Genomic DNA, 16,337 nt, shown 5'->3' on the forward strand with positions numbered 1-16,337 from the left:
GGGTAGGGCTTCACATGTTGTAAGTGTAAACCCAGTCATCCAAGTTTAGTACAAGTGTGTGCGAGTATTAATAATATAGAAAATAAGAAGATCGGTGAGCTCTGTACGGTCTTGCAGTGGTCGCTACTGCTGATGATATCCAAGCATGCGCATCAAACACCACAGAATCTGCTTTGCATGATATTATCAATCCTGGGCATCCCTGAAAATATTCTCGGCTGAATAAAAGATTATCTACACATGCGCAAACAACAGGTTATTTTAAACGGGTTGATATCGGCTCCAATGCATGTCTTATCGGGAGTGCCTGAAGGATCTGAGCTTGGTTCATTATTATTTCTGGTTTATATAAATGATTTAGTTGCAGGCCTTGAATCGACCATTATACTGTATGTTGATAGTTGTGTCCTGTATCGCCCGGTTAAATGTTGTGCTGATATGTCTGTTCCGCAGGGCGACTTAGAAAAAATGTCTATCTGGTGCAACCGGTGGCAGATGACTATGAATAGCGAAAAATGTTACCATGTGAAATTCACAAAAAAAAGAAAAGGTTCCCCAGTTCATATAGCATAAATAATAGTGCACTCAATACCGCCGAACATGTCAGGTACCTCGGAGTAACGTTTTTCAAACGCTTTACTGGTCCAATCATATTACCCAAATTACCACGAAAGCTTACCGCCTTCTTCATTTTTTCCGACGAAATTTTAAGCATTCCCCTCCTTCACTGAAAGCGAACTTGTATCTGACTATCGTTAGACCTGTTTTATAATATTCATGCGTAACATGGGATCCATACACAAAAGAACCTAATAGATAAAATGGAACGGGTGCAGAAACAGGCAGCACGCTTCGTAAACGGAAATTATCGTTACACTGTTACAGGGTCTGATATACGGGAAGGCTTGGGCTGGAACCCTCTCTTCACGCAGAAAAATCCTAAGGCTAAACTTTCTGCACAATATACATCAAAATAAAACTGGTATTGATAAGAAAATGATTATTAAGCAGCCACATTACTTGTCATCTAGAAGAGACCACAATAATAATATCAGACCCTATCAGTGTCGTACTAATGTGTTTAAGTATTCATTTTTCCCTTGCACGATTAACGATTGGAATCAGCTCCCTAGTGATGTAATGGCTGCAACTAATATTGAGAATTTTATTCATTGAATGTTAGTTTATTCATTTATGAATTTATGCTATTGTGTGCACTTTAGTTCTGTTATTATGGAAATTTAGTTTTGTTAATTTTCAAAAATACTGTATGCTGTGTCAGTTTGTTTTTGCTGTATTGCTTTATTGTTGTTATTGTTGTTGTTGCTTGCATGTTGGATTTACTGATGTATTTCCTCGCGCCACCCCATGTATCTATACCCTCCTACAATAATGCCTCCCAGGCGCTGTAAGTATACTGAAAAAAATAAAAAATAAAATACGCGCGTGCGCAGCGGCGCCTAACGCTAAACACTTATCCGCGCTCCGTTATTATTATCAGCAAGCGGGGAATAAAACCAGATTTGCACACGTTACACAAAATAAGTGACCAATTACAATTGCGATTGCTGTTACCGAAATTTAATTGATTGCAGGCGTCAATTACAGCCCCGCCAAAGTAAATGAACAATTACAGAAAAGTAATCAATTACTTTTTGCGTTACCTTTCTTCGAACAGTTTATTCATTTAACGCAAGTGTACAGAGACGACAGAGAAACTGCAGATTGCGTGGTATACCGTTAAACATCGTTAATTTTTAAGTGGAGACGTTTTTTCATGTTATCATCGCTAATCCTCGCGCGTTTTCTCGTGAAGAGGTCCGCAGATACGCTAAACATTACTGGAGGGAAGGGTGGTATTTAGCAAATGAAAACTTTGCGCACAAACTTGTGGTTGCGCAAGCCTTCGAGGCTGGTGTCTAAATCATCTAAGAAGTGCCGCGCTTCGCTGCTGATGGCGCTCTGGTTAGGAATTGCGGGTAGGGCAAACGAATAGCTGAAAAAAAAAAAAATCGCCTGTAGGCGTCAGGAACATCAGAAGCGCTCTCTGGTGTGAAGCCACAGCATGGACGGCTCAATTCATCGGCTAATAGCTGACCGACCTCCTGGCATCGCTCTTTACTAGGCACCTACTTAGCCTTAAATCGAGGAATCGCAACGGATGAATGCAGAAGTTCTCGTTCCTCGAAGAGGTGGCGCACCGGAATAATAGTCCCGACTTGCAGTAATGAGTTTTCTTATTAAACACATTATATAGCCGATATAATTTAAGGCATATTTTCAACCCAACTGCCAACTTTCAACGTTAGAAAGTCAATAAAAAAGCGACTTTCTTGATTGTAAGAAATTCGCTATTTATGTGTTGTTACGAAAAGCATCCAGAGATGGATATATCACCAAAGGCAGGCGCATGCGGCCGTACTATTTGCTGGAATGGCACAGTCACTCGCGCTTCGCCTTATGCACAAGGAAAGCTTTCTTCCAGTGAGATCACCGTATCAGTGCACCCCTCTAGCCTGTCAAAGGGACCTGCTCAAAAGCAGCTGCGCTATTGTGCTGGGTTCACTCACTTTTCATCATCATCATAATCACCTGACTGTATACCCACTGCAGGGTGAACGCCTCTCCCATATTCCCCCAATTAACCCGGTCCTGTGCTAGTTGCATCCACTTGACCCCTGTGAACTTAACCTCACCGCCCACCTAACTTTCTGCCGCCCCCTGCTACGCTTTCCATCCCTTAGAATCCAGTTTGTTGCCCTGAGCGACCATCGGTTATCCTATCTTCGCACTACATATTCTGCCCAGGCCCATTTCTTCTTCTTGATTTCCACTAGAATGTCAGTAATTTGAGTTATTTCTCCGACCCACTCTGCACGCTTCCTATCTCATTCATTTTTCGTTCCATAGCCCTCTGCGTTGTCCTCAACTCACTCACATTTGCTTGTTTTTAAGTTTAGAAAGAAATTGATTACCAGTAATCAATTACATATAAAGTAATTGAATTACCCAAAGCGGTACAGTATGAAAAAGTAATCAATTAATTACAAAATTACTTAAAAACTAATTGATTACGAGTAATCAATTACCTTTAACGCGTTACGTACAAGTCTGAATAAAACCCACTGTAGGCGATATTAGGCCGCATTTGTTTTGAAATGTCACGCCGTACACACCTACGTTTGTCCCAATCATTCTTCCTTTCCTTGGTACGAGCTATGTTACTCCTTCAAGGAAGGGGGCTGAACAGGAGCACGGAGGGGGGGGGGGGGGGGGGGGGGAGGCTGGTGCAGTTCGCAAACCAAGCAAACGTTTCGACAAGTTAAGGGAGTCTCAGTTCGCAAGCCGAGGAAGACCGGATAACCGCTAGTAGTGCCACGAAGCACGACCATGCTGCTGCTTCTTGTCAACCTCGGTGGGAAGCTGCTCAGATTTCCACTTGATTCAGACTGTTTTGAACGCCGTATAGTGGAGAGCTCTGAAAATTTCAACCTCTTGCGGTTCCTTAATGCGTACTGATATCGCACAGCTACACGGGCGCCTTGCTTTTCACCTCCACCGAGAAGCGACCAAGCGGGTGGGCCGGTATTTCGATATTGAACCCGAGTGCTTGGATTCAGCAGCCGAGAGTCCTAACCACTGAGCCATCGCCGCAGGGGTTCAGCAATATATCATTATCACTAGACCAACTGCTTTAATTATCTTAATATTTTAGTCGTAGTGATCAATGTAGGGATAGTGATCGCCATAAATAAATATGAAGATAGCAATCTTCTCTCTTCTTATTCAAATATCGTTACCTAACATGATTATCTCGGAATACATAGGTTTAATTTATGGGATCTAACATCCCAAAGCGACGCGGGCTATGAGAGACGCCGTAGTGCGACTCCGGAAATTTCGACCGCCTGAGGTTCTTTATAACGTGCACTGACAGCGTACAGCACACGGGTGCCTAGATTCTCACCCCTCATTGAAAAGCGGCAGTCACGGCCAGGATGCGATCCCGCATGCTTGGGCCCAATAGTCGAGCGCCTAGCTTAACCACGACGGGTCTCAGAAAACATAGGATTTATCCTTTGCGACTTCTGACCTTGGACAGTGATCTGATGTAGTGATAGTTTCAATAATTATTGGTATAGATATCTAATGAGCTGATCCAACCGTGCACTTGCGGGCTCGCTCTCAATTTACGGCGATGGCAGTTACTCGCAATTTCCACCACTTACATGTTTTCGCCAAACTAACCAGACAGCGAGGTCTGCTTCTGGCCCTTGTGTAGTGGGGCCCTTGCGTCATCCCTTTAGGCCGAAAAATCTCGAAAAGCGGTGACAAGGTTTCTCCTTATCTTACGCAGATTTAGAGTTGAAAGGTGCCATGAAGGCTCCACCACATGGGTTGTAACAAACCCTAGTGTCTGGTTAAATATGGCTAGCCCGGTACTCTGCTTATACTCCGAACGGCGCTTGGAAGTCAGGCGATGGTACGCACTTTCCCTTCTCGTCTGGAACCTTGACCCCCTGAAGTCCAGGATGGTCCCCTTTTCCAGCCATGAAGTAGGCGTCTGAAGGAGGAAGGTTGGTTGGTTGGTTGGTTGGTTGGTTGGAGGAAGGATGCATATCGTAAGGAGTTAGTTGAAAGCGGCGTACGGAAAGAAAATTAATACGCGTGTAGCGGATATTAGGAAATCTTTTTAGTCAAATGGAGGAGAGAGAAAACAAACAAGTTAAAATAACAAGCGGCAGAAGAGCTATGCATTTGGTGTTTTCGCGTCGTCACGAATTAATGAAAAGGAACTGCATTAGCAAAAGTATAAACAAAAGCGCCGAGGGAAGGAAAGCAGCATTCTCTTGTTTTTTGTAGTTCCCAAAACGTCCCCTGTTTCTTAATTTCATCCGCCGTTTTTTTTTTTTCCTTTTTTTTTCTCCTAAAGCCTTACGCAATATCACCGTAATTGCTTCGTTGCACTACAATTCTTTTACACTGGGCTCAAAGGTAGTAAAAGTCATATGATCGGAATTCGCCATTCGCCGGAATTCGCCTTCCAGTAACAAGGAGTGCCTATTAATTCTTTCTGTAATCTACCTTTTCCTTTGGCAGTCAGGCACAAACCATTGCCGCAAATTATTGTAACCTTTATTGTTGCTGCAAAAAGCCGCGGGAAATCTTATCGGAATGCATGTAACGGGCGGAATTAGTTAACACCAATGTTTTGTTCTGTTTGTTTATGCAGGCTCAAAGCCGTTGGGCGTGTCTTTATCGTTTCCTTTGTCGCGCAAAATGCACCGAAATGTATCTGGAACGATTTCAGTCACTCGCGCTCGCTTCCACATTGTTTCTTGTTAATTTGGCAGCTTCAACTAAATGTTTCTTTGCCGAATTTAAATTAAACGCTTAAGGCCACTTGCTGCTATCCCCGGAGTCAAGTTGCTTAATTATTTTGCAGGCACAAGTCAAACTAATAAACAGTTCATTTCAGTGCAATCCCAGTCTCTTGGTTTGCTGCTTTCGCCATTATTATCGCGTTAAAACTGGATAATTATAATACTTAGAGGTTTTCAGTGACCTTAGTTTGAAGGTTAGTGAAAATCCTTGAAATTGAATGACTATAGGATTTTAGAGCTCTCAAGGGCGGCAAAATTGGAATTTATATGTTTGAATAAAAATTTCCGGAAGAAATGACAAAGCTACGACAAAATTCATGCTGATAACATTAGAGCATATACCCCAAAAAGCATGAAGCTAATTACTCACTGGTGAACTCTGTAAAATAAGTCCTTAAATGCTCTTCATGCTCGCCCTCAGAACTCCTTTGCCTAAGAGTATTTCCCTAAATGTTTCTTTCTCTGTCATCAACACAGGAAGTATTTCTGTTTTGACATTTCCTCTAAACACACGCGAGGTGGGTGAGGCAAAGTTAGGACTAACCTGGCGCCCAGCCGTCGTAGTTGAATTTCACCAGCAGCAGGGTCTTCTTATCTTTCACAATGACGGCCGTGGCATTGGCGTGCTTGCCGTGGATTGCTGTGGCCACTGTCGCTGACCGTGGATAGTCCAAGTCTGCCGGGATTTTCACGTGCGCGAAGCTTCTCTGCGTTCGTCAAGCAAGCACACGATATGAGAATTTTATGTATACAAGGAATACTCGATATGTTCTGCCTCTATGACCGTGTAACCTTTTAATTCTTACTAGAGCTTAACGATGTTACATGCAGCCAAAAAGTATGCAGCAGGGACTCTGATGGGTTGACGAGATTACGAGGTTTGCCGGGGTGCAGCTGCACAGAACCGGATTAATTGTATGAACATGGAAGAGGGCTTTGTCTTGCAGTGGGCGGGGGTAGACTCGTAACGATGATGATGATGATGATGATATTCAAATCAAAGTAGTGTTCTTTTTATCATTACCGCTTCTATGTTTCCCCGTGCTCACGAGAAAGACCAATATTGCATAACGTGCTGTGAGAGGTGCACTCTTGACCACGTGATTTGGGAATGTGCTGGCAGCCCGGGCGCCGAACTAAAGATAGAAGATAGAGAAGCCTGGGAGACCTTGCTGCGGAGCGAGGACCCCGCTCAACAGCAGCAACAAGCCATCCGCCTGGCGGCTGAGGCCGTGAAGCGACAATGTATCTTCACCAGACCTTAGTTTGAGGAGCTCCTGAGTATAGGCTACCTTAGGCCTGAGTGCCGGGGGATCCAAAAAGGAGTTTCATTTCGGTGGACACAAAAGTTTTGATGATGCTGCTGCTGCTGATGATGATGTAGTGTGCTGCCCTAATGGCGCGCATCACTTTTTTTTTCAATACATCCCCGCCAACGGCGGTGCACTTACGCCACCCGAGCACCTACAGTCCCCGCACGCTGTCGAAAGTAGAGTGAGGGTGGCTGCTTTGCCTCAGCCGGCAATTAACAAATCCATTAACCTCGAGCCATCAGAATTTGTGGTGCTACTTAAGAAAAGGAGAGCATTAAAAGGATGCATGCTTCATGCCTGCAAACAGATTGCAAATTAAGTGCGCTGGTTTGTCTAGAGAGTTGCCTCTTGGCACTCTTAGATGTTCTTTGACAGCATCAAGAATTAATTGAAGAAGGCTTGTGAAATGTGTGCACCTGATTTCGGTTCTTCCAGTAAATTTAAAAGGGTGAGAATCCCATCATTTTGTCGAGCACGAGATGCACTAGATGAGACCGATAGGACACCTTTCCAAAGACGACAAACAACTTTTAACACAATAGCGTTAGCCCCGCCGGGGTGGCGCAGTGGTTACGGCGCTCGACTACTGTTCCCAAGGATGCGGGATCGAATCCCGGCCTCGGCGACCGCTTTTCGATGGAGGCGAAAAGCAAAGCGCCCGTGTGCTGTGCGATGTCGGTGCACGTTAAAAAACCCCAGGAGGTCGAAATTTCCGGAGTCCTCCACTACGGCGTCTCTCATAGCCTGAGTTGCTTTGGGACGTTAAACCCAACAAACCACCACAACCACAACACAATAGCGTTAAGGGCCGCGTGTCGCAGAAAGGCCGGTGTTGGCGTTATAGTTGTAACGCGAAAATCATGGTAAAGAAACAATGAAAGTTTTGTGGAAACCCCAGAATCGAACACGGTTCTTTCGCAGTGCGAGACGAACACGCAACCACTCTGCCACAAAACTTTTTTTTCTTTATTACCGACTTTGGCATAGCAGGCACAAGATGTAATAGCAACACATTTACTGACGTGACGGGCTTAAAAGTCTTTCAACAGCACAAGTTCATCAAGCACTCCAACCCATGTTGGCTGGTCAGGAAGTGTTCGATACGCTTCTCCGAACTGTATGACACTTTAAATGAAGTGCTCACGTACAGATCGCACTTCGATATCTGCGTTGTTGTACTGCATCCTCGCGATTTTGTCATTCCTCAGGAGCTCCTCGCTGCTCATCTCCGACAAGAGCGAATCCCTGATACGACTGACATGTACACCGACGCTTCGATTACAAGCGAATTTGCATCTATGGGCTGGGTATGCGATGACAACCCTTCCCTTTCAGGCGCTTATGCCTGCCACCTACCTCAAGGTACCACTCTTCATGCTGAACTCCTCGCGATTTGAGGAGCCACGTCAGGAGTGCCTTGCAACGTAACTGGTTCAATACGTATTCTTACTGATTCCTATGAATCTTACAAGTAAATCGCTACTCCGGGTTCGCAAGATGCAACTGCTACGGCCATACAGCGCCTCCTTAAACGGCACAAACTCACGACCAGAACTGCCGTTATTCAATGGACCCCAGGTCACTCGGACGAATCAGGGGGCAATGCGGCGGCATATGACGCGGCTGCCTTGGCAGATGGGATGTCCACATTTACTTCCCCACCCCCCTTGCTTCATCCTTACTCGACCTTGGGCGGGCAACACACCCCTTCTCTTGCCCTTTTGCACTATACACGGACCAGTCTTCGTAGCCTCAGTCAGCATCGCATGCAGGTGGCCACACCAGACCCACCTTTTACGCGAAAACCCCACCTCACCTGAAGTCAAGAAGTCTTGAATAAGCTCATCGCCCATGCGGCTTACACGCCACGTATTACGGCCCGCTGGAGTCAGTATACAGAGGAAATGACGTGCCCCCATTGTACGACTCTAACGCGCGGCGGTATATTTCATCTACTCTGGGATTGCCCTGCTTTTTCTACTGGACGCTCCGAAATCAAATCCTACCGCCTGAACTACCGTTCCCTTCTAGAAACTGATGATAACACATAGATGATATTTGCCAAGTATGGCTCCCTTAGTGGCCTGGTCAGAGCAATATGATTTGAGTGACGACCTGTGCAAACAATGAAGATTCTGACTACTCCCCTTTACCCCCATCGATGGCCATGAGCCTTCCCATTCAATAAAGGATATTCAATCAATCAATTCTCATTTTCCACAAACTGTGTAGACCCAGGAGCATAATAGAATCAAAAGGAATGTCATCTGTTACCACAAGACCGCATTGATTCTCTTCGATTAAATGCATTGTCTATGACTGTCAGCTAATGTTTAGGTGCGCCATTAGAAACTAATTACGAAAGTAATTCAGTCGATATTGTCGACATAAACCCTGACTGCTCATTGGAGGGTCAGATTCTAAAGTTAAAGCTCAGCTACTTTGGTCATCTGATGAGAAGAGAGGTGTCGCTGGAGAAAGATTTGATGTTGGTAAAGGTTGAGGGTCGCCGGAGAAGGGGTAGGCAGCGAACGCGATGGTTAGATGGCATCCTCGAGGCGCTGCAGATGAAGTTATGTGATGTTAGGAAGATAGTGAGAGACCGGAAAGCGTGGCGTGACATGGTCCATAGGGTCACGAAGAGTCGGACACGACTGAACGACTGAACTGAACTGACGAAAGTAATAGTTAAGCGAGTAGCAAATAACATTTCCGCTTTGCTTACCTGCTATGCGCGCTCACTGGAAAATTCCTTCGATCGCACGGCGCTGCCGCAACAGATGGCGCAGACCGCCGCCTAAGCTTATACATCCACCTGTCGTCTTCAAAGCAATGCGGTTTTACTACAGCGAACGGGGCCCAATACCGCTATGCATTGAACCAACTTTTTTTTTCCCCTCAAAGTGCTCCAAGAGGCACATCATATGTAGTCTTCAGACCTCGCAGTTTCCTTCGACTCGAACCTTTTGACTCAAGCTTTTGAGTGCAGTACCCCCTGCCTGTCCTAAATAGATTATATTGGCTCACCTTGGATTTTTTGGAGTACACACTCAGCCATTTGAAGTCGGTGATCTTTTTGCCGGCCGGCAGCCTGAGTAGCATTCTTTGGTGGGAAGACGCCTTCAGCTGCTTCGTCCTAAAAGACAAAAAGTTCGTCTTCAATTACGTAAAGTTAGCATCCCGCCATGTTCGCCTTTTCAATCAGCTTTGTTCCTTCCTCAGTGTGGATATCCGTTGCTGACAATTACAGCCTCGCTTTACGCACTAATTATCAAAGTCTATGTTTTCAGGACGTTACAAGCTGCTCGCGGATGATCTCGACCGTATTAATTTAAGCTCTACGAATGGGAATACTTTATCGGCAGGCAATGAGCGCTTACTCCACACATATTTTTGTGACGAAGAATACCAGCAATGACGCGAGAGGAGCTCTCGCGCTAGGCCAGCCATTAAAATCATCTGAGTCACCCTGTCGCAATGTTGTGCTGTCTTTTCGCTTGTCGCTATGTAACATGTTGGTTGGTGCGATGTACGTCATCCCCATCCTCACTCTGGAGCGTCGACGTCATCCGTACGCCGGAACCATCGGCCGAGAGCCCGTGGATATCGCCGCTCAGCTTCGCCCCAGCCCTTCCTGCCCAGACCCGACCAGCCCCAGTCCGGATCTGAAGACAAGACGCACGGATGAACTGACCAGAGCAGAGACCAGACCAAAGACTCGAAGGAACCGAAGGACACGAACACGCAGCACCGCCCAAGCCGCCCGGCGCGACCTCGAGCCGTCGGTCCTATGGATGTTTTGACAGGGCGGATGATTGAAGAGTCCCAGGGGAGGCGGATCACATAAGCATTTTTCCTTCGACATCCTCACCGCTGCGTCATCATCGACTTCAACGAACCGATCGGGACGATCGCTTGGTGGCCCCGGAAATGTTTCGAAGACCGGCAGTGGTGCGAGAGGAGCCGTCGCTCCAGGCTAGTCATTAAAATCATCTTTCACCCTGTCGCTTTTATGTGTCGTCTCCTCGCTTGTCGCAGCGCAACAACATTATTGCGTAAGCATTAAGCGGCTATATTCGAAGGAGCTTGCCCCCAGAGTTTGTCATCACGATTGCGGTGAACTGAAAAGATACGAAAAACAACAATTGTATGCGAAGGAGGACCAAATAATCTCGCCAGACAAATCATGTGTTCGAAGTGTAGTCATTAGTTAATCAATTATAGCAAAAAAAAAAAGAAGCCAATGAAACGTCGAAATAGCCGAGCGAGCTAATGCCGACGTCAAATGGACGTGACGTCACGCAACCGCAGGAGGACGTGTGTTCTGACGTCAAGTCGGAAAGTGCTAATAAATTGTGAGATCGATCAAAAAGTTATTAATGAGTGTCAGTTATTTAAAAGAAAATATAACAGGCCAAAAGAGGGCTAGGAAGAGCAAGCAAAAACATAAATGGAGACGGGTATATGTTGACGTCATCTCCGCGAAATTGCCATGACGACCGCCAACGTTACTAGAATGACCGCGCGCCGCCATGGCGCGCACCCAGCAAAGGTGACGTCATAGAGTGCCGGAGGGGCAGCATAGAAGGCTTCGGAGTAATTTGACGGACATCTCACGACTCAGGGCTGCCCCTCCGTATAATAATAATTGATTCACAGGTATGGAAAGGCACAGTATCTGTCACACTTGTTTCTGTGGACACCTGAACTTAGCCGTAAGGGGAGGGAAGAAGGTGGGAGGGAAAGTGGAAACTGAGAAAGAGGAGCAGTAGTGGAGGGCTACAGAGTAATTTCGACCACCTGGGGATTTTTAACGTGCATTGACATCGCACAACCACGGCCGCTCAATGGAACCCAAGTGCGCCTCCATTGAGCGGCCGTGGCACAACACACGGACGCCTCTTCATTGCGCCTCCGTCGAAACGCAGCCGCCGGCGATCATGATCGAATCCGGTTGCTCCGGCGCAGTAGTCGGGCATCTTAACCACTGCACCACAGCGGCGGGGCGCTGCCTCTCCGTTTAAATTAGCTTTAATAATTTGTTCAGAGGAAAGGACAGGTGCAGTATCTGTCACACCTCTTCTGTGGACACTTGAACCGGGCCGTAAGGAAAGGGAGGACGGTGGGAGTGAAAGCGGAAATAAATGGGTGCCGTACTGGAGGGCTCCGGAGTAATTTCGACCACCTGGGACTCTTTACCGTGTACTGACATCGCATAGCACACGGACGGTACTTGGTTTCGCCTCCATCGAAACGCAGCCGCCGGCGGTCGGGATCGCGCCCGTGTACTCCGGCACTGTGATCAGGCGTCTTACCACTGCACCACCGCGGGGGGGAATTAAGTTAGGTTTAAGTTAGGTTTTGGGGAAAGGAAGGCGCATTATACATTCGGATGAACACCGCGAAATCGTGGACACCTCACTTAATTAGGTCAAGGCCACTTGAAAGGCAAATTTAATGTGACGAAGACCTATACTTAGCATAGTGAAGCTTTCGCTTTTGTAAAATGGTTTATAGAAAGGAAAGGCGTTGTATCTGTCAAGATCACTTGAAGGTGAAACCCGGCGCTGTGCTGACGGCTCGAATGAATGAATGGAAAACTTTATTTAAACAAAGGGAATTCTTCCGGAGTGGGTGGGGCCCTCAGTCCAGGGCCCCAGTGGCCTTTGCCGCCTTGCGCGCTTTATCGATCAGTTTGAGTTGGTCATCAAGCGTCAAGCAGGACAGCGCAGCCTCCAACTGCTCCTGTGTTGGTGTGGTGGTGGTGGTAACCGCTTTTATTGCCCCAAAAATGAAAGAATTATTTCGGGCTGGGGCGAGTCCAGGGTGGCCTCCAGTCGGGGGCGCCCTCTGGAGCTCGAGGGAGGGTGAAGGGTGGCTGATCCCTGATGGGGCTGCGACAGGTAGGTCAACGCCGCTTGCGGCGGAGGCTAGCCAGCCACCGAATTTTATCTGTTGTAGGCCGTCATTGCACCCGCCACTGCTTCGGTGGTGGACGACGGCTGTTGTTGCGGCGCGCGTCTTTCTCTCCCCTCTTCTCTTTCTTCTCCTCCGCTGTTCTGTCCGCACGAGGCAGCGGAGGGCCCCGCCGGGGTGGTGCAGTGGTAAGACGCCCGACCACTGTGCCGGAGTACCCGGGTTCGAACCCGACCTCGGCGGCTGCGTTTCGATGGAGGCGAAACGAAGAGGCGTCCGTGTGCTGTGCGATTTCAGCGCACGTTAAAGATCCCCAGGTGGTCGAAATTACTCCGTAGCCCTCCACTACGGCTCCTCTTTCTCTCTTTCCACTTTCACGTCTTTCCCTTCCTATAAATCAATCAGGCAGCGGAGGTGGACGACGGCTGTTGTTGAGGCGCACGTCTTTATCTCCCTCTTCCTTTTCTTTCTTCTCTATTTTCTCTTCTGTCTGCACGAGGCATCGGAGGTAGCTCAGCTACAGAGCCAGTAGTAGGCCTGTTCATTTTCTTTTCTGTCTTCCTACAGCCACAACAGGCAGCGGAGGTAGCTCATCTACAGAGTCAGTAGCAGGCCCATGTATTTTCTTTTCCTCCTCCACACTCCTCTTGTTTGCTATACTACGTAGTGCGTTGTCGAAACCAGCGTCGCAAGGAGTTTCCATTAGTTTCTTATCGCGTACGCGTGCGCCTCATTGCCCCTACATAGACTCATTTACACGCAAAGGATATATAAAGGCTCCTTCACACGACACCCTTCGTTTAACGCGATATAGCCTATAGCATCTCGAACCAAATGAGGTTTCTTGAGAGGCATCCCCTTCAAACTTCCTGTTCAGCGAATATACGAATGCTTACCTGTCGTAATCATTCATCAAGACCACGCCTTTCCCATTGGGCTTGTCCGCTGTGCCGACGACGATGTAGGCGCCTGGAAATTAAGATATATATAATTTACGAAGTACATCGAACATCGCTTTCTGCTCCGAATTTTACACAGAGCGTTAGGCCAAATTGAACAATTCGCATCGTCAGCAGACCCTATATTCTGACAGCGTGCAAAATATATCTTGGCGTTAATTTCGCAGTGTCTGCAAAATCGGCGACGAAATTCATGGCCAAGGATTGCAACGTTCCCATTATGCCAAGCTGCTGAAAAAAAAAATACATATATGCCAATGCAGTTGAGTTTTTGCTACATCGGTGTAACTCGCCACCACTTTATAGATGCGTTAACTCACGCCTGAACTTCTTGTCTGTCTACCTAACAGACGCTTCGACAAGTCTGAGTTTGCAAGTGTCGCTCATGTTGAATGACAGTGTTGATAAGAAGCCAATCGTGCAGCCTTTGTCAAAAGTTTAGAGCCCGAGAGATTTGATCCTAAGCAGTGCAGTGGGGCTCCGCTATCATTTGTGGAAAGCATACCGACTGGACAGGGTAGAACTCCCTCGACCACCCGGTGTGGACATACAAATATTAGGTCCTCATCGCCGGCCCTTGTAAGATTTCTTCTGAGAAGCCAGCTTGTATGTATATTAAATAACCATTTTATACTGCAAGACCAGCTATTGTGATGAAAAAAAAATGATAAAAGGTCACGAAAAATAAACGGGCATGGACAGAGCCGAGCAAGTGATGCGACGGCATATTCCTAAAGAGGGCAAGCGTAGCACGCGGTGACATTTAGTCAGGTGGTTGATGTGGTGAGGATGTTTGCGGGTTTAAGGTTGCCGCTATTGGCTCGTGACAAGGGTGAGTGGGAGTGGCCCTGCAGTGAATTCAGTGAAGACTGATGATCATAGAGATGGTGAAATATGTACCAGACTCGCGTCCATCATAGCTGAAGTCCTGTAGCACCAGCGTGTCCGCTGCGGCAGCGTACACTTTTCCGTGGACGCCGTGAACGCCGGTGTCCAAGCTGCCGAGGGGTTGTCCATCGTACTCGCCGTCCGCCGTCTGCTTTCTAGAACTGCCTGTGGCTCCTGAACACGAAGAATAGTAGTGTTGCAACGCGCATCGTCACGTGCTTCTGCAACGCCACAGGACAACCAGACACACCACGATCTGCTGCGCTACAATAACGTAGGCCTCCCCTGCTTCACTGAAGAATCGTTACACATTTCTGCTGTCCTGGGCCCGTATTGCGAGTATGCGTCGTTATCGAAAGTGTCGCTATCTCCCCGATCTCGAGTCATCTGATTGGTGGAAACGCCGGAACATGATGTTGCCACCTCTTCCGGTTTCGCAGTGGCAACACCCTGTTCCGGCGTTTCGACCAATCAGAAGACTCGAGGTCACGTAGGCCTCCCCTGCTTCACTGAAGAATCGCTCCACATTTCTGCTGTCCTGGGCCCGTATTCCGAGTATGCGTCGTTATCGAAAGTGTCGCTATCTCCCCGATCTCGAGTCATCTGATTGGTGGAAACGCCGGAACATGATGTTGCCACCTCTTCCGGTTTCGCAGTGGCAACACCCTGTTCCGGCGTTTCGACCAATCAGAAGACTCGAGATCACGTGAGATAGCGACACTTCGATAACAACGCAAATTCGGAATGCGGGCCCTGATCTGCGATGCAGCGTAGAGTTGAGTATTTAGACTTGACCTACACTCTAGCGACGGTTGCAACATTAGAAAGCTCGCACAAACATACTATAGTAACTCAGAACAGCCGTTTGTTTACTTTTTTATAAGATGCGCGCAGTAAAGAAAAACAAAACTGCAATAATAGAAGCTTCCTCATTCGGTGCCAACGGTGCACGGATGTCACTCGTAAAGAAACTGACATTTTAGGTTTAGTTTGGTTTGACTTGGTTTATGGGGTTTAATGTCACAAAGCGAGCGAGGGCGGGACGCCGTATTTGAAGGCTCCGGATAGTTTAGGCCAGCTCCGTGGGCTTATTTATAATGCACTGACATCGCACAGTATCCGGACATTTTTTGTATACTACTGAACTCCAGACTTCGCGCAAGAGTTGCTGCTGTAGACCTCCGCTTCAGATGACAGCTACACGAATTGTGCCAGCTCCGTCCGCCCGTGCGAGTGGCTGCACATCAAGGCGTATACGCGCAGAAGTCAATCCATCCTCGCGTCACTCCTCCTAAATAGAGTTTCCTGGTCCGGCTCTAAAACGCGCCGCGACCTCGTGTATGCGCGAAGGGAGCTTACCTACACCTTGGCAGGTGAGGGCGCACACTGCAAGAAGCAGAAACAGCGGTCTGTGAGCCATGGCTGAGCACGGCAAGGTACCGAATGACCGTTGGCCAAGTACAGGCCACCGTGAATTCAGAGCAGCGGTTTTTTCCTCTTCTTCGTGGCCATACAGCATGAATCCATTCTCTTTGGGTCTTCTTATATCATCGTGGGCTACCATAGATAGCGGAACCAGCAGTGATCATCTTCCTATTGCCTACAATTTAATTCTTTTAAAATCTGTCTACAAGGCTCATCAGAGGCGCTTTGTAAATTATGTTAATTACGAAACCGCTCTTCGAACTTCTTTTTCTTCTATTTCCCTTTCTGACGATCATTCACGGGTGGCGCCTGTGGTGTCATGGTTGCACGATGCGATTGAACTGGCTACATTTTCTGTTGCCTCATCTGGTCAGTCCTCAAATTCATCTTGGTAGAATCCGGACTGCGCTCGTGCTTATCGGTGCGGAAAAGCTGCATGGAAGAGTTGGCAT

General features: G+C 47.4%; 1 protein-coding gene across 1 annotated transcript in view; it reads right to left on the reverse strand.

The window, feature by feature from the left end:
* LOC146175587 (protein Skeletor, isoforms B/C-like) overlaps positions 1–15,880 on the reverse strand; it is a 44,151-nt gene extending 28,271 nt beyond the window's left edge. The window contains exons 1-6 of the mRNA XM_084580831.1: positions 15,820–15,880; positions 14,473–14,634; positions 13,510–13,582; positions 9,725–9,833; positions 5,929–6,091; positions 4,492–4,564 (exon numbers count right to left, since the gene is read on the reverse strand). Coding sequence (XP_084436957.1) covers positions 4,492–4,564; positions 5,929–6,091; positions 9,725–9,833; positions 13,510–13,582; positions 14,473–14,634; positions 15,820–15,880 — 641 coding nt within the window. The remainder of the gene's footprint in view (positions 1–4,491; positions 4,565–5,928; positions 6,092–9,724; positions 9,834–13,509; positions 13,583–14,472; positions 14,635–15,819) is intronic.
* Positions 15,881–16,337: the final 457 nt, after the last annotated feature.

The sequence above is a fragment of the Amblyomma maculatum genome, chromosome 10, assembly GCF_055883805.1.
Source record: "Amblyomma maculatum isolate TAMU_Amacu chromosome 10, ASM5588380v1, whole genome shotgun sequence".
Lineage (NCBI taxonomy): Eukaryota > Metazoa > Arthropoda > Arachnida > Ixodida > Ixodidae > Amblyomma > Amblyomma maculatum.